This window comes from Lethenteron reissneri, chromosome 23 (assembly GCF_015708825.2).
Source record: "Lethenteron reissneri isolate LAM-NWPU_2019-01 chromosome 23, ASM1570882v1, whole genome shotgun sequence".
NCBI classification, from domain to species: domain Eukaryota; kingdom Metazoa; phylum Chordata; class Hyperoartia; order Petromyzontiformes; family Petromyzontidae; genus Lethenteron; species Lethenteron reissneri.
Window position 1 is genome coordinate 5,131,281 of NC_083801.1, and position 18,421 is coordinate 5,149,701.

Sequence of the window (18,421 nt, forward strand, 5' to 3'; positions counted from 1 at the left end):
TATTTTTGGGGTCTTGCCTTCATGTCCGTTCTGGGCTTTGGGGTTGGGCAAAGCAAGCAAGCAGAGGCCTAGTTTCCAGAGAATACTTTTTTGTCATGTTTCTTTTTCATATATCCATTTTCCGTTAATTACTTTTATTTTATAGGCTGTTCAATTGCGCTTTTAAAAATGTTGTAATGGGACGTGGCCATCAGATATCAAAGCATCTTCAAAGTTTATTTCCGTCGTGGTTTTTTCTAAGCTTTCAATGGTATATGTTTCTACATATTGTTCCAATTTTTTTTCCAAAACAAAAATTGGAACAAAGTCGGAGGGGAAAACCAGCAAGTTCTTCTAAACTTAAATGTGAACTGTTACCAAATCTCTAGCTGAATCTTAGCCCAGAAAAGTCTGGATGTTTTCATTATTATCTTGTTCAATATTTTTATTGAAACTTGCCAGTGGCGTGACTCATATTGTTCAAAATCGTATTTAGGTCAAATAAACGGTGACCTCAGCAAGTCGCAAATAAATGCGTTTCAATAGCTGAGGGGAAATAAATTGTTCAAGGATAAAGAAATGCAGTGCTGAGTGTTTGTTTGGGCTGAGGGATCTTCAGATCCCATGTGTTCCCTGAACATTGTTGTTGTGTAGCTGGCAATAGAAACGTACTGCAGTGAACTCGAAAGTGTATTCATCAAAGAATAATACTGACTGACTGCAAGCACGGGCATTTTTTTAATGTCCGTTCACGATTTCGTCTGTCGGAACGCCCCCAGTATTTCACAATAACTACGAAACCCCTCAGCCGATCACTTTGCAAACTTCACGATGCAGCTTTACCAATCAAGGCAAATTCCCAGACTAAATTTTGAGCAACATAGGCAGCAGAGTAACGAATATACTGCGTGAAGACATTTTATTTTAAAGTCCGAAAATTAACGGCCACGACATGCAGAGGAGGAGGAGTTCACATCATCGACCGCAATCATACTATTAACCAAATTCTAGCAGAGGCCAATTAATTTTGATTACCATTGTGCCTGTCCTTGGTAGAGTCTGAAAAAGCATTTGATTAATTAGAATTGACGCATCCATCCAAGCTCTCACCAACCGAGGCCTAAATAACCGAAGCGTTTCGATTTAAAGCTTTCGTGACTGCAGGGATTCATCTTCTTGGTTCTTTCAGTAACGTCACGTAGAAGGGAAGTAATAAAATAATAAAAAATAAACATAATAATGAAGACCTGGTCTTCACCTGAGGACGGCTGCTTGCGTTGTGGCCTAAACGTCGTGAGAATTATTTTATTATGTTTTTATTTTTTATTTTATTATTTCCCTTCTACGTGACTTTACCGAAAGAACCAAGAAGATAACCGAAGCGTGTTTTAAAATAAAATCTTCTTACAAAACTGGAACTAAGATTACACGAAGGAAGTACCAACAGAATTTTAAAAAGGGAGTCAGAAAACGTGACGTCTTGAAATGTATCTCAACGGAGAAAACATGAAGCATCCCACATTTGCGGATGACATGACCATTATAACATCTGACGGTAGTGAAGTGCTGAATATGCTAGAAGAACTTCATCGAGAAGACTGCGAAGACTTGGATAAACGAGCGAAAAAAGTTCACGTGCGGCAAGTTCGATAATTAATCAACTCGAGAACATCTGTCAAAGGGACACGAGTGGGGAAGGCGCGGCAGCGTGTGTGCCTACGGCTATTAAAGACAGTCCCACGTGTTCACGTTTGTCATCCCATCGATGTTGGGTCGTTCTCTCCTTCGTTTGATTTCTCGCATTCTCGGTGAGGCGACGTTTCCTCATCTTCACTGTGGTCAACGGCGGTTCGTGTGAATTTTTGCGACAGCTGATTCATGTGTGTGTGGCGAACCGCGCGTGGTATTTGTGGAATTCTCCGAAGACATCTCATCTTGAATGTCAGAATCGCGTGTTCTGTCTCTGGAGTAAGTGTCCGTGATTGGTAAGCTTACAGCGGCTGCAGCAATAAGTACGGCTCATAGCCGTCGGATTTTGTATGCGAGTTATGTCGACTTTTGTCTGCCCACATGCTGCTACGTTCGGCGCGTATTAGATTGTGTAGGTAAATGTAACTGCGATCTTAAGAAGTATGATTTAATTTTCTCACGGGAAATATTGTTCGTAAAATTTTTTTTATCACTGCACCCACCTAAAAGCAATTGCCACAAGTTCACTACTGCTGATGAAAAGTCGAATGGTGGTTTGAGGGATGAGGGTTATGTCCTGCAAAATGAATTTTTCTGAGAATCCTAGATCGATAAAGGAGTTATGGACACTTTAATACAGCTGAACTCTAAAATGAATCCCAATAATTAATTTGCCGTTGGAATGTCATTATATTCCTCGAGAAATCGCAGCAGGAGTTGATTGATTGTTAAAAGAGAAAAGCGTAGCATAATCAGATGGGCATTGGACCGTGCTTATTTTCTTTGGTGGTGGTAATTCCACGTTGTTATGGCGGCCGCTGGTCTCTTCCGCCTGTTACAACCGTTTATGACTCCCCACGAAGTGGTACGCATTTTTTTTGTTATCAACACCGGAAGGATTTGCTGGGTTCACGTCTGATTGAACTTTTAAGTCACAACCTCACGGATGTGAATCGCTCGCCAATGCGGCGTATCGTGGTCAGATGAATGCAAGATTAGAAAAATCTGCTACCGTGCATAAACTACGTGCTTTTCAGCTCGGCGTCTATTTAATGCTTACTGTTCGCACGTGCGTTACGTGGCGGTATATTATTGCACAACGGGTTCAATGACATCATTGGAATTTCCTGTGTATGAGTGCATTAAATATTTTTAAAAACTTAAGCAATAGAGCACGCTTAAACATGCACAAATAAAAGCATGCTGGTACAGCTACTGTTTTTGTTTGCATGCTAAGACTGATCACATTGAGAATCGGAATCTGTATTTATACTGGAGGAATCTGATGAGCCGTGAAGTTATTTTTCACAGATGTCCAGTAGCGACAGGTCGGAACGTTACAACAACAAACAATACAACAAACACGACAGGAGGGCAACGCATAGGGAAGCTAAACAAATCACTTTAAAAAAAAAATCTACAAATAAAACGAAACTATTGTTTTCTTACCACATAAATCCCACTGAGCTATTAGCTCATTTTTCCAGAAGCAACCCGGCCACAAATGATAGCTCAGCGAAGCGGCTCATTGCGTGGGATTTTGTAGCAGCAAAATAAATCGACATTATCTCGACGCTCGTTTCTAAATGTTGAACGAAAAACAGGAATGGTGACGTCTGAGTTTCCCCACTTAAGACCAACAATAGGGGGGCTTAGCTCTATTGAGGCGGTGATGAGCAGGTGTAATTGATGTCTGTTGAAGGTCTCGCTGTTACATCCAAATTGAACAAAAAAACACGTGGTCAGTGAAAGTGTGAGCATCCAGTTGAGCCGCAGTGCAATGCCACTCACGTTAGACGGAGCTCAGAGAGGAGGTGCACCTTGGTTTACAATCGATGATGGTCCAGCACAATCGATGCACCTCCAGCGAAGGGAGCTCACTTTCACAATGCGGCCTAACCAGTGCCTCCTACAACACATCAGCCACAAACGGGCAAAACAGGTGACCCTATATTGTACACTGGCTGATAATCAAGTTCAAGTTCAAGTTTATTTATTAGGTATAGCCCTGTGAGCCATTCGGCTCTTGAATCGGCTGCAACCGCAACAAACAATAAACAAAAACATGAACAAGAAAACATCTTAAAGTGACTATGTGCAAACACAAAATCCAAGAAAATACACCAGGAGGATGTCCAGTGCTGGCTGGCTTATGGAAAACGATTTCACTCTGATACGCTTATAACTGGTACAACTACCGTAAGAGGACACACTAACGACAGCTATAAGAGATAACAAACTGGTCATTGTGTTCTATGACACTCGGCCAGACATCCATGCTGGGCAGAGCCCCTTCAGGATGTCTGTACTCTCGTCGTAGGCGGTGGTACTTCCCTGGGCAGTATGTAAAACATACCTTCCACCTTCCCACTCAGGATAAGAAATCAAAACCACTGTGACACCTTTACCAGATACAATGATTACGTGCATTAGCCTTGTGGGCAATTTAACAATGGGACGTAGACGAGGCACTTGCGCTGATACGTGTCGCTATTTTTAACTTCATATATCCCACGGGCCTGGATTCTAAGAAGTGTGGGGCCTAACAGTTTTGAACGGATGTTGCAAATTGGCACGGTTTCCTCAATTTCCAATAGAAACAAAAATACAGTGCCGATTTCCTCTCAAACATTGCAAATTCACGTATCTTACGTCACGTGGACATCGGCCACTACCTTTTGGCAATCTTCATCCGTTTTTATATAAAAAAAAAAGTAATTTTGTTCCACACTCTTGGCGGTGGGACGAGAAGGCAATTGGCTCTGAAAAGCGGAGGGACTCCGTCGTGAGCACACGAGTGGAATGAGCCCAAACCACGCTGGGGGACCGCTTGCCTTTGACATTTTTAGAAACGTGCGTTAGGAGTATTTGGCTGCTCTACATTTCCACACGATAAGCCACTTCACTGTGGCCAAGTAACTTCTGAAAAAGGCCTGTATATACTCAGTGGGCCTTACCTGGTGAAATAAAAAAAAATCAGTTTTTTTTCCATCGAAAGCCTCATTTTCTCATTGTTGTTGACAACTTCTTTCCTGTACTTTGCGTTTCAATTTATTTCTAACATAATTTATTCACCGTAGTTGAAATTCTTTCTCACCATACGCAGTCAACTGTTCTAATCGGAGGTGCCCAGGGAACAGCAACAATTCAGGTAAAGTTCTAATACACGGCGTTGAGTCATTTCCTGTGTGTTGCAATTTTTCGATGAATGCGCTCGTCATAATGCTGAAATGTCTCGTTTTATTCATGATCAGGTTGCGTAGCATTGTGGCAGACCACAGTTGAAGGTGGGGATCGACTCAATATATCGTCTCTCTTCATTGTCAATACATTAAGTGCCGCGTTGTTTGGAAATCAACAGCATCCTTACGTTATGCAGGCTCCTTTGTATGTATGTATGTACGTACATTGGAGTTCTTTAGTTCGCACTGTACGTAGCCAAACTTGCTCATCACATGAGGTGCAGGGCATTGGAATGTGGAATTGTCACCACCGACTCGGGGTTTTCCCGACGGTAAAATTCTCTGCCCTGCGCTCGTTTTTGTTTGCATCGTGGAGACGTTTTGTCTTTGAATGTTCAAAGTGGGTAACCGAGTAAAAGAACGAACCGTGGCATGAATTGTCAAGTATGACAGTAGGCTGCAGGCATGCAGAGTTCGAACGTAATTCATATTTTGCATGTGCTGTGGTCAGGGCCGGATCATGGTCCCGTTAGGCCCCTGGGCACATGTCGTTTGGAGGCCCCCCCCCCTCCCCCCGCTTTCCTATTTTGGTGTCTTTCTTGCCTTCCTCCTCGCAAAATCGTCCACTTGATCGTCAAAATCTAGCTGTCTGACAAGGTCTGACTCTGTTGACATAAGTGACAATGAGCTGAGACGTGTTAGGCACATGCTACTCCGCAGGTAATTTTTTATTCTGCCTAAAAGGGAAAATGTCCTCTCACCCTGGCAGTTTGTCACTGGCAAAGTTAGAAAAATCCGAAGTGCCACGAAAACATTGGGGAACACTGACTGCAGATTAAGTGCCTGCAACGTCTCAAGCAATTTAGTTGGGCACTTCTCATCCTCAGAATCAGACATGAAAGATTTGAATTGGATGAGTTCGTTGGCAAAATCCATGTCCAGGTCTGATGGATATGCAGCGGAGAGTGCATTTACCTTTTCCACTATGACATCACTGTTAGACACCTGGTCTGATATTAACAGAACTCCAAAGAGACTGCTCAAACGCTTGTAAGCATCCAAGCGATGTTCAAGGCATGCCACTAACTTACCAATGACCACATAAAATGTTTATATTTTGAACTTCTCCCTCCCCTCAAGTGTCACACCTGGCTCTGAGCTCTCATCTGCAAATGTTTTGCGTTTCCTCTTTCGCTGAAGATCGTACTTATATGACATTTAAGGCTGCCCTTTCAAAAGCCTCAAACTGGTCTCGCTGTCCCGCCACAAAAACCCTCAACGAAGACAAAAGCTGTGCTGCTACAGAGATGTCAATGTCACTTTTCTGTAGGTGCATGCTTGTAGCATGGAACTGGTCAAGTGTGACCGAAGGCCTCTCTAATGAGGGTGTCATTTCTCCACGGTGCCTTGGTTGACTCTGCCCGAGCACTCCACTGAGTACTGGACAGCGATTTTAATGTCAGTCTGATATCTGTCTTCCGAAAGACTTTCCCCCATCTGTGTGTGGATGAAGAGCAAAATGTGTACAGTGACTGCAATATGTGAAAAAACTCGTCAGCCTCTGGGCTACTGCCGTCTAAGGTGTTAACACCAACTAAGTTAAGTGAATGCGCTGCGCAAGGCACAGACTATCAGATAGTTTTTTTGTTTCAGGTGGGCCTGTAGCCCATTGTATTTTCATGACATGTTACTTGCATTGTCATATGACTGGCCTCTACAGTTTGAGAGGTCCAACCCAAGGCCCTCCACCATCAAAGTCACACAGTCTGCTAAACTTTTACTAGTGGGGCTCTCAATTGGCTCAAGGCCGAGGAATCGCTCCACCACATTCCCGCTGCTGTTAACAACCCGGAACATGAACGTCAATTGGTCCACATGTGACAGGTCTGGGGTGGAGTCAACAATTATTGAAAAATATTTGGCATCCCGAATCTCATCTGCTATTGTTTGGTGAGTTTTCTGACCCATTAGCTCAATGCGTTCTTCACATATTGTCGATGACAAATAGGACACTGTGCCTCTTCCTTTTCCACCAAACTTTTAAACATGTTTAGCTAAGAATGGGTCAAATTGTGATACCAATTCTAGAATGCCAAGGAAATTACCGTTATGGGTTGACCCAAACCGTTCATCACCTTCCCTAAACGCAAGTCCTCTTTCACCCAAGAACTTGATCACTGCTACAACTCTTTTCAAAATGTCCCTCCAGTATTCACGTTCCCCATCAAGTTGGTCCATGAGATCTGCATCTATAGCACCGCACTTTGTCTGCTGGTGCAAGGCAAGCATACGTCACCTGTGTTCTGCACTCTTTTCGTGTTCCCCGATTCTTTCAGAGTGCTTCCAGTCACTAAACCCCTGACTAAAGCCACCGAGCTTGCTGGAGAACAGTTTGCATGCAAAACAGTACACACAATCTGTTGAGGGTGAGTAGAGTAGCTACTGTCTAGAAACTTTCCGCCCATTTGGCAATAGACAGTTCAGAAGTAAAATTTCGATTTAAAGCTTTCGTAACTGCAGGGATTCATCTTCTTGGTTCTTTCGGTAAAGTCACGTAGAAGGGAAATAATGAAAGAATAAAAATAAAACATAATAAAATACAATTCTCACGACGTTTCGGCCACAACGCAAGCAGCTGTAAAGACAGCGTCCTAGGACACTATCTTTCTGACAGCCCTGTTTCTTCACCTGAGGACGGCTGCTTGCGTTGTGGCCGAAACGTCGTGAGAATTTTATTTATTTTTTATTTATTTTTATTATTTTATTATTTCCCTTCTACGTGACTTTACCGAAAGAACCAAAAATATAGTTCAGAAGTTCATTGTTGAAGCGTCTAGTATTTCCACCAAGCGCTCTATCTTGGACTGAAGCTTTATTTTTTTTTTCACTGCGGTTTTGGAAGGGGACTGCTCTTTCAATAAGCAATGACTTAACAATGTAAGTGCTTTGCCATAATGCAGGGTCGGTGATCCATAGCAGCAGGAATGGCTTGGTTGCTGATTTGATTATTGTGAACTGCCCAACGCTCCTGAGGTGGACATGATTGTTCTTCTATACCATTAGCTGTTGAGGGTTTGCCTTCAAAGGATGACTGGGGGCATGACAACATTACTGGAAACTGAACTAGTGCTAGTTCCTTCCTCACAGCTGACAATAGTGCTGCTGTCATCATTATTACTCAATAAAGGTTTTTGGGTTAGATCGCGTAAGTATAAATGTGTTGCAACCCTTCACCACCCAACACGGCCAATCAGTAAAAAATGTGTCACGTTAACAAAACGCCAATTAGTTACTTCTTCAGCCCACCGGTGTGTTTGAAGAGTGAATCCACAGTGAATCCACAACATTCACTCTTCAAACACACACGTGGGCTGAAGAAGTGACTAATTGGCGTTTTGTTCACGTGACACATTTTTTACTGATTTGCCGTGTCGTGTGGTGGAGGGTTGCGACACATTTATAATAACACGATTGAACCCAAAAACCTTTATTATAAATAATACTGGTCGCGAAAGCCTACGTGTTTAATCATTATTACTATCAGAGGGTTTTTGACTGAAGTTGGCAATTGAGTGGAAGACTTCGAAGCAAAACTGCCCCTCTTGCCTCCTTTTCTTTTTTGCCTTTCCTTTTGGGAGCACCACTATTCCACCGTTTGTGGTCCATATTTCAGAACTAGTGTAGGGGTGTCAGGGGAAGGATTCCCACCAATAGATGGGTTAGTGGGAGGGGTGATCGAGGAGATATAAGGAGAGAACGGGCGGGAAGAAGGGGCCTTTGGCGGGAACGATATTGGGACGGCTGGGGGACAGGTGTGGATGGAAGGAAAGGAATAAAGGACGAGACCCCTGCAATCTGGTGTCGGCTCTTACTTTACACTAGTATGCTATTTATTTGAATATATTTATAGAATATCTCAATACTTATAAAAAAAAATATTGAATTAATATATATTAATAATGACAACAACCTTCAAATACTGTTGTTGGAAAATACAATCAAGTGGCAGTATTTTACAGTCTACTTGTACCTAAAGTCAAATAACGAACGGCTTGCCATAATATGACGCCCTTCAAACTGTCCTGTTATGCAGAATGAACTGACTTGTTGGTGAATATTGTATCACGTCACGGCTTATTTTAGCGTGTCAACCAGTGGCTCAGTTGTACAGAAGCACTGTACTCTCCGAGAGGCTCTCGTTTTAAGCATGCATTGTGTGTACCAAGAGGCCAAGGCGTTACGATCGATGTATGCACCGAGGAGCCTGGGGCCCACGTGGTCAGCTCACGCTTTAAGCGTGAAGGGGCCTAGTAGCCCACGTGGTCAGCTCACGTTTTAAACGCCAAGGGGTCTGGGGGCCCTCACATTGTAAGCGTTGAGGGGTCTGGGGGACCTAGTGGCGAGCTCACGCTCTAAGCACCCAGGGGCCTCGTGGTCAGCTTGCGCTGTGCCCACTGAGGGCCCTGGCGTTGAACTTCCCTCGGAGGCCTTGGGCCACGCCTGAGGCTTGGAGGCCCCCTGGCAGTCCGAGGTCCCGGGGCACTGGCCCCACTGGCCCGGTCTGTAATCCAGCCTTGACTGTGGTACAGCTTGTCAAGCAGAGCTATTTTTTGCCTCCTTCCTGATACAGGAAAGCACAGGGTGAGAACATCTCTGAGTCTAAACAAGCCACAGATAGCACACACGGCGCTGATTGATAGCTGCAGTGTCAATGGCTTACAGGTGACAGGCAGTGTAAATGTGCGAAAAGCGTAATTGCTTATGGGCTTTAGAGACTCTCTGAGTTGTATTTATCACAACGCGTCAGTAATCTGTACACCTCTTGTGTAGTCTTTCGATTTTAAATTGAGTAAAACAAAATATCTACTTTATTTATTATTAGCCAAGCATTTACACGTTCGTGTATGAAGAGACCGTGTTCGAAACATGTAAAATTTGGATTAAACATCAGCAACCTCATCGGCCATGAGCCATCCATTGCCAGATGAAGGGCCTCCCCAAACCATCACCACCCTCGTGATGCAACAATCCGTCGAGCTCCTGCACGTGTGCTGATTCCAGCACTGCACCTTGCAATCGACATCCCCTCTCGAGCATGGAGCTCTTTTATTGACCATCATCACTCCTTGTTACACTTGACTGCTGGCCATCCGTCTCTTGTAGCCACCTGTCCTACACAAGCCCACTTACATTTGTTAACATTTCTCTGACTTGTGCATGTCCTCTGATCCATAGATGTATTTTTGCTGAGTGTAATTCCAAGCATGCATCCCCCCCCCTCCATGCTTCCTTGCGTACTGCTTTGCTTTTGCTCTGTTATTTGGTCAGTGTGACAACCGTACGGAGGTTATAATGGTCATTTTAACCAACCAACCAACCAACGAACGGATTAAAGATGCAGTTGAATAATCATGAACGCATTATGTAAGACTTAAATGTCACAAAGTTGCATCATTGCCTCCATGATGATTATAGATTACATTTGAGTTCGGTTGTTTAAATGTTTGTGTTTATTTTGGAGATGACACGTTGACTATGTGCAGGGCATCATCGTTATCTCTTTGTACACAGTACACACGCCGATTCATCAGAACGCAGGTATTTACCATTGTCGTGCGGTGCAGAACCGGCCTAGTGACTCAGTGGGGGAGATTGGGGCTCGCAATTTGAATGTTTCCAGTTCAACTTCTGGTCGTGGGTTGACTCAGCCCATCATCTCGCTTAACTTACCTCCAAAGTACCATAAAGTACCACTTTGGAGGTAAGTGAAGATGGTTGTCCTACGGGTAGATTACTAAAGAGTTAAACTATTTATTTTTATTTCACCAGGTAAAGCCCACTGAGCTATTGTCTCTTATGATGAAGTGACCTGGCCACAACTGATAGCTCAACGAAGTGGCTTATCATGTGGCAATTTATAGCAGCCAAAAGAATCCAAGGACACGTGTATAAATGTGGCGGGAAATACCGGGAGACCTGGAGAAAAGTCCACGCGACTATGGGGAGAACATGCAAACTCCAAATATCCATGTGTCGGGATCGGGATCGAACCCACGACCTCCTGCATACCAGACAAGGGAGTTAACATCTCGCCACTGCGGCACCCCAATATTGAAGGACATAAAAATGAACACATCGATCGGAAAAAAAAACCCAGAGAAATCGTTGATAAAGAAGAAACGTTTGTGTATGTTGAACTTCGTTTGCACCGTACGTAACCAACAGCGTATAACAGTGGAAACTGTTATTATTTTTACATAAAAAAGTAAGATTTGAAAATAAAAATAAACAAATTACCAAAAATTCTACTTTTTAAAAATGCGATATCCAGAAAAAGAGTCGCGTTTACTTTTTTACCAGGTAAGGCGCACTGAGCTTTTTTTCAGAAGCAACCTGGCCACAGATTATAGCTCAACAAAGTGGCTTATCACGTGCACACTTATAGCAGCCGAATACTCGAAGCGCGTGATGTTGATTCTACATGTGGAGGGAAAAACCGGAGGACCTGGAGAAAAATCCACGCGGCCACAGGGAGAGAGAGAGATACGCAAACTCCAAATATACAGCAGCAGGCGTCAGGGTTGGGATCAAACCCACGACCTCCTGCATACCAGACGAGGTAGTTAACATCGCCTAGCCACCGTGATGATGATGAGAGAGAGAGATACACAAACTCCAAATATACAGCAGCAGGCGTCAGGGTTTGGGATCAAACCCACGACCTCCTGTATACCAGACGAGGTAGTTAACATCGCCTCGCCACCGTGATGATGATGAGAGAGAGAGATACGCAAACTCCAAATATACAGCAGCAGGCGTCAGGGTCGGGATCGAACCCACGACCTCCTGTATACCAGACGAGGTAGTTTACATCGCCTAGCCACCGTGATGATGATGAGAGAGAGAGAGACACGCAAACTCCAATTATACAGCAGCAGGCGTCAGGGTTGGGATCAAACCCACGACCTCCTGCATACCAGGTGCAGTAGCCCTGCCCTGTGCATGTGTAAACTGCATATTTATTAAAATAAATACTGTAAGCAGACGATATATCTCCTTTATATATCCGTTTCTCCACGTGAAAAACCAAAAAATAATTTCTTACCCGACCCATCGGCCGCACAGTCTGCTGATTATACACTTTTCCCGGACATTGCTGACAAATGACAAAAAGAGAAGAAGTTTAAGAATTGATTTGAAGTCTCGGGAGGGGGAATGAGTCTCGTCCGGATTGTTTCTCAAAATAGCTTCGAATTAAACGCGTCTTAATCGTGATTTGTGGCCACGTTTTCAGTGGTGTTGAGAAATGCGTTGACATTGCATTCGGCCCCTTATAATAGTGCACCGTACATTGACACCACTCCAGTACACGTACTCTCAATAAGCCAGTTGTCCTTCAGACGCTGTCTTTCCGACAGACTTGTTCAGACCTGTTCTTCACCTGAGGACGGCTGCTTGCGTTGTGGCCGAAACGTCGTGAGAATAATTTTACTTTGTTTTATTTTTATTATGTTATTATTTCCCTTCTACGTGACTTTACCGAAATAACCAAGAAGATGAAGCCAGTTGTCGTTTATCAATCACGGCTGAGATGCAACGTAACATTGAAATCACTTGTAATTATACTTGTATCCTCGGCTCAGATGATTTAGATTATATGCCTGCTATAAATCTACACGCGATAAGCCACTTCGTTGAGCTATCGCTTGTGGGCAGGTCGCTTCTGAAAAAGAAAACTAATAGCTCAGTGAGCTTTATCTGGTAAACTCGTTATTTTCGTTCGATTTAATTACCTTGTTGTGAAACGTTCTGACCGGCACCCCGACTGGATGTCTGTTGGGGAAAAAAACAATGAAGAGCTTTCCAGCTCATCGGATTCCTCCCCCAGCGTCAACAAAGCTTCTGATTCTGAAGAGAGAAAGCTGACCGCCTTTTGGCAGCAGTGTCCCCGAGCCAACTGCAACAAGCCTTCCTTCCCGTCATTGTGCTCGTGCGTGGTTTGCCGAGGGGGCTTCCTGTACATACAGCTGCTTACACTCGGCCCGCAAGAAAGGGGGATGCAGTGAATTCCCAATCCTGTTGCACTGGATTGAAGATGCGCGCGCAGAAGCTCTGCAACGCAATCGACATTGTTTTGTTTTCATGGCCATCAGTGTGATGGTAAAGCCGGCGTTTCTGGGCTCTTCGGGGATTGCGTATCGTTGAGCTTTCTCTCAATTTTTCTTAGGTTTTTTCGGTAAAGTCACGTAGGTAAAAAATTAAAATTAATGAAAGTAAAATAAAAATAAAGTAATATAATAATTTTACATTTTATTTTTTATTTAACTTTTATTCATTTTAATTTTTTGAAGCTTTCGTGACTGCAAGGATTCATATACTTAGTTTTTTTTCCGGTAAAGTCACGTAGGTAAAAAATTAAAATAAATAAAAGTTAAATAAAAAGAAAATAATAAAATTAGTATGTATTTAAATGTATTTATATAATTATTATATTATTTTATTTTTATTTTACTTTTATTAATTTAAATGTTTTACCTACGTGACTTTACCGGAAAAAAACCCTAAGAATATGAATCCTTGCAGTCACGAAAGCTTCAAATCTAGAATTTCTCTCAATTCCTTGAGCTCGGAGCATTCAACAAGTCCTGGTACTGTACCCGGCATATGGTATTGTTGCCATGAGAAAGCTGTCGCTCTTTTTGCGGTCGTGTGGAATAGTTTGTGTATGTACGTGACATGTTGTGGATACGCTACGTGTTGAATGTGTTTGCACGTGGACAATTATCTTCAACGACGTTTGCCATGGTTGCATGTTAATTACTACAACACGACTTGAAGTGACAATATGGTTGGGTCAGAAATTATTGGCGAGGGTGGGATTAAGAAATATTTCTCAAAATATGACACATTTTTGGAAATATTCCTTCAATTAATTCACTTTTAAGAGATTTAGAATTTGTAGTCTTGATTGAACTTGTCATCTGATTCTGAGTCAATGGCTTCCAACTACAGCGACAACCAGTGATGTAAACTCCACAGTCGACGCGATCCTCATTAGTTATCAGCAACATCATTGTGCGTGCGTGCGTGTACCCATACTTCCATGACCTCTCATTCTGGGAGTTTTGGAGCGGCCAGACTGCTATTGTGGAGTGCACAGATGTTGTGTCAGAGATCTCGGCAGTGCATTTAAGTGCCACGTGAATGGCACGCAATGGGTCGCCCCCACTGGCATCGCCTCCCAGTGCGAATGCCAAGGTTTCGCATCTGCACTGGTGTCGAGATGTTAATGACCTCGCCTGGTATACAGGAGGTTGTGGGTTCGATTCAGACCCTGACGCCTGCTGCTGTATATTTGGACTTTGCATGTTCTTCCCGTGGTCACGTGGATTTTTCTCCCGGGTCCTGCTGTTTTCCCCTCCACATTTAGAAACATGCGCTTCGATTATTTGGCTGTTGTACATTTCCACACGATAAGCCACTTCATTGGGCTATCAATATTAGCCAGGTCGCTTCTGAAAAAGAGCTATATAGATCATTGGGCCTTGCCTCGTAAAATTAGAACTAGTTTTAGTTTAGTCAAGAAGGACCACGCTGGTGTGATGAGACTGAGGGCACTGCCCTTGTAGGGTTGGTGCTGACTGATTAACATGAACACTGGTTTGTATCAAGTCAATAGTGGTCATCTTATGGACAAGAATGGCCTCCCATCTGCAAATTAAATAGTCAACATTGACTCAAGGCCATCACTGGAAATGAGGGCCAACTTCGTGCTTGTTTGAGCACGGAGAAACGTATTATGAGACACTTTCCATAATATTGTTCAAGTTGTTTTCAGTTCCTGAATTGCCTTTGCTTACTTTGTACAGCGAGTGACATCATAATAGCCGGCCTCGCATTAACTAAAATTCTTGCCCCAGGCAAGAAAACAATTTAGTGCCCCTTGAAAGCAATTCTGTTGTAATAACCCTGTCACACTGCTATCATCTGTTGTCATTTGTTATCTGGATTACCACTCGTGTGTGTTACCTATTACATGCTCACTTTATGATGTCTCTGTAAAACTGGGTTACAACTATACAGTTCTGTGTCATCGGTGCACCGAGCAGCGTTGCACCGCGGGGAGCTGCCCCTGATCGCCTGCCTCTCGCGTAACAGTCGCCCACATGTTTCGGTTAATAATTGATTTTAAATGACATTCACTCATTACATCTGGGGTACTCTCATGAAGCAGAATGCATGGTCATGTACACGAACATATTTTGTATCAAATTAAAAACGAGCTTATTTCGGTCAATTGACGTATTATTTAGGTATAATTTTGTTTGTTCGTTTACGTGGGTTTATTTATTGTTTTTAGCAGAGAGAGGGTCGTGGTTAATCTCTTCAATTTCTGCAGATTGAGATGCCCTTTCTGCCTGTTCCACAAGATTCAATTTAAAGCCATTTCCCTGAATTGCATTCGATATCTTTTTGCTCATGTTTGTTTCCATTGGCTCTCGACCATTTGTTGTGTCTGTTATTTTACAGATAACCACTGGTGCTAGTGGCATGCCACATGCCGAAGAAGCAACAACAACTGCCCCCCCAAATACGGACATGGTTGCACCGTGATTCTGGGTTTACAAGAATCCTGTCGCTGGGAGTCGGCATCGATCTCCAAGTTTAAGTTTGGCTGAAGGATATTTATTTTATTTTATTCCTGGCTCTGGGCTGTATCTGCCTCTGTGGAAGAAAAAAAAACCCAGCAGGCATTGACGATACTGGACCACGAGTGATTATCACTGACCAAATCTACAACTGGATCTCTCGGCGCTGCCTTGGATGGATACGAGTAAGAACAACAGTGGATGCTTCATCCGGTCAGATCATTGTTGTCTTGACGCAGAAATCTGATGCCAAACAAGCGTTCTTTGGATTCATGTTAAAACCGTGACTTTCTATTAACAGATGCAAACAAAATATCATGAAGCACCCCGGCAATATTTAGGTCCCAGCGAAGGATGCTGAAGATGTTGCTTGTCGTTTTGCTCATTAGTTGGCACCTTTCCACGTGGCCAGTTGTCGAATAAAAAAATAACAACCCCTTTCGCACCGTGAATTTCAACAAACCGGGAACCTACGTGGCAAGGCTTTCAAACAAAAAGAAGAGAGAAGACACTGGACTTAAAAGTCATGGCATCCAGGGACAATTCTCGCGTCCCCAGGGGATCGAGTGGGCTGACCAATGGCTTTCCTGGGATCATGTACCCGCCGTACACATTTCCCGGCCCTCTGGCTGTGAGCAGGCTTTCCCCCAAGACCTTTGGCTTCTCAACCCAGGGGCTGTCAATGCTTCACCCGCAGAGGCCCATCAGCGGTTACAGCACCCCTTCTCCTGCTAGTAAGTGTCTCATGCACTCACATTAACAAATGCACTTTCAATGCCGCGGTTTGTGCTCAACGGTATCGGGGATAAGCTGTGGTGGTTCATGACGTTAGATTGTTTGTCGGTTTTCCAAGCTCTTTAAAAGTGTACAAGATTCAACAGTGTTGGTGTCAATTGCACTGCTCAACTTGCTGGTTTAACTTGATGGACAAAGGGAAGACTGTTTTATAAAACCTGTATTCATGGTATGGTCAGCTTGAGGTCTTTAACATCAAACTCATCAAAACATTAAAAAAATCCCACATACCGACATGCACGCTTTAAAAGACAGCTTTATAGTAATTACGGTGATTTCTCAGTCATCTGTCGAGACAGGGCCCCTTAAGTGCCTTAATAAGCCCCCTTTTTCCTGTGCACATGTTCTGTCTGTGGTCGCACACACTGGGTCATGGCGGTGAAGAAACCCTGACTTTTTTTGTCTTGACGCATCACATTGCTTCCAGCCTGCGTGGCCAGACAGTGATAAAGTCATGCAATCTGCCAAAACGCCTGCTTTTGATGAATGGTTTTCCCCTGGATGATATAAGTCGAGGACCTTGCGCCTTCCGCATTGACACGGGATCCGAGGAGGAGCATTTAACTCTTTCCTCCTGGCATCTACGGTGCGTGCGGTGGCTGCTTTTGCCTCGGATTGCGAGTGGCCCCTATGCTGCAGCAGTGCGCGCTGCTGAATCAGTTCCAAGCAAAAAGGCATTCTTGTGAAAAATTCCATCATACAGCAGCTTCCTCTTGCCATACAAGATCCTGTTTTAAATCACACCCAGGTTTGTGCTCGCATTCTAAAACCGGAGTGCACTTTTCATCCCGAAAATAAAATATTTTGCTTGTCAGTAAAATTGCGATTCATCCGGATATGGAGTACCTTTCCTTCCAGTGTTTTTTTTTAACGTTTATTTATAGAGACCGAAAGACCATTTAGAGTTAGCGCTGCCATAGTGCAACAGTTAGCAACTGAACTTGCAAGCCAGAGGCCATCAGCTCGATCTTCCCAGTGCAGCAGTTACAACAACGGCGCGAGTTTATTTTAGTCCCCTCGGAACTCTGTCCACCCAGCAGCGGTGTGAATGGGCTCACCGCAGCGAGTCCATCAATAGGTCGTGGATGGTGGAGTGAACTGGGGGTAATCTCACCTCTTTCGAGATGTTTGGCCAATGCTAAATACCCTCTAGAGGGGCTCTCTCTCTGTAGCTCCCTCGAGTGGAGGCCCTTCTTACAGCAGGGGCATTGCGCTAGGAATTGCAGGGCTGAACCTTCACATTTTTCACCGCTGAGGTGTGAATGCACTGCACATGTTCTAGACAATGTGGTGAGCTTGCAAGCTGGCCCCTTTTATATTTCAGCGAGGAAGCCTTTTGAAAGGGACACCGTATAATTTAAAATAGCACGAATGAATAGCATGAATATGAAAACTAAATATTTTGAAGGCTTAACAGGAAATGCAATATAACAGTCCAGTATTAAAATATAGTTACATTATGAAGACAAGTGCATATTTGGGTCCACGAGATTTTTTGACACTTAACCGTTGCCATCATGAATTCGGGAGGTATATCGGGACCTTCTTTAATTTGTTCTTGTTAACTTCACTGGATGAACCGCTCTCGTCTTGTTTAAAGTTCTCCACATGTAGAAGTATTTTTGTTTTCGATCGTTTTCCTTTAACGCCGTCAAATGTGCAGAGAGCTTTACTCTCTTCTCGTTATATTTTCGGGCTGGGTGCCTCTGGAGTACACCTGTGCTCACAATCCGAGGGTCGTTTTTGATTTAAAGCTTTCGTGACCGCAGGGATTCATATTCTTGGTTCTGTCGGTAAAGTCACTTAGAAGGGAAACAATAAAATAATAAAAATATAAATCAATAAAATTCTCACGACGTTTCGACTACAACACAAACAATCATCATCAGGTGTGAAAAAACACAGCAAGAAATTGTTTTTTTGCTGTGATGACGATTGCGTGTGTTGCAGTCTAAACGTCGTGAGAATGTAATTGTTTTATATTTTTATTATTTTATTGTTTCCCTTCTACGTGACTTTACCGATAGAACCAATAATATGAATCTGAGGGTCGTTTGTTCAATTGCAAGTTGGGGGGAGAGGGGGGCGATCAAGTCAACCAACTGACCTCGTGGGACGGCTAAATTA

General features: G+C 43.4%; 1 protein-coding gene across 2 annotated transcripts in view; it reads left to right on the forward strand.

Annotated features, from left to right (window-relative positions):
• Nucleotides 1-18,421, forward strand: part of LOC133345872 (retinoic acid receptor alpha-like) — a 262,449-nt gene that overhangs the window by 104,533 nt on the left and 139,495 nt on the right. For both annotated transcript variants that reach the window (XM_061556935.1, XM_061556936.1), the window contains exon 2: nucleotides 15,381-16,233. In XM_061556935.1, coding sequence (XP_061412919.1) covers nucleotides 16,026-16,233 — 208 coding nt within the window. In that variant the 5' untranslated portion in view covers nucleotides 15,381-16,025. The remainder of the gene's footprint in view (nucleotides 1-15,380; nucleotides 16,234-18,421) is intronic.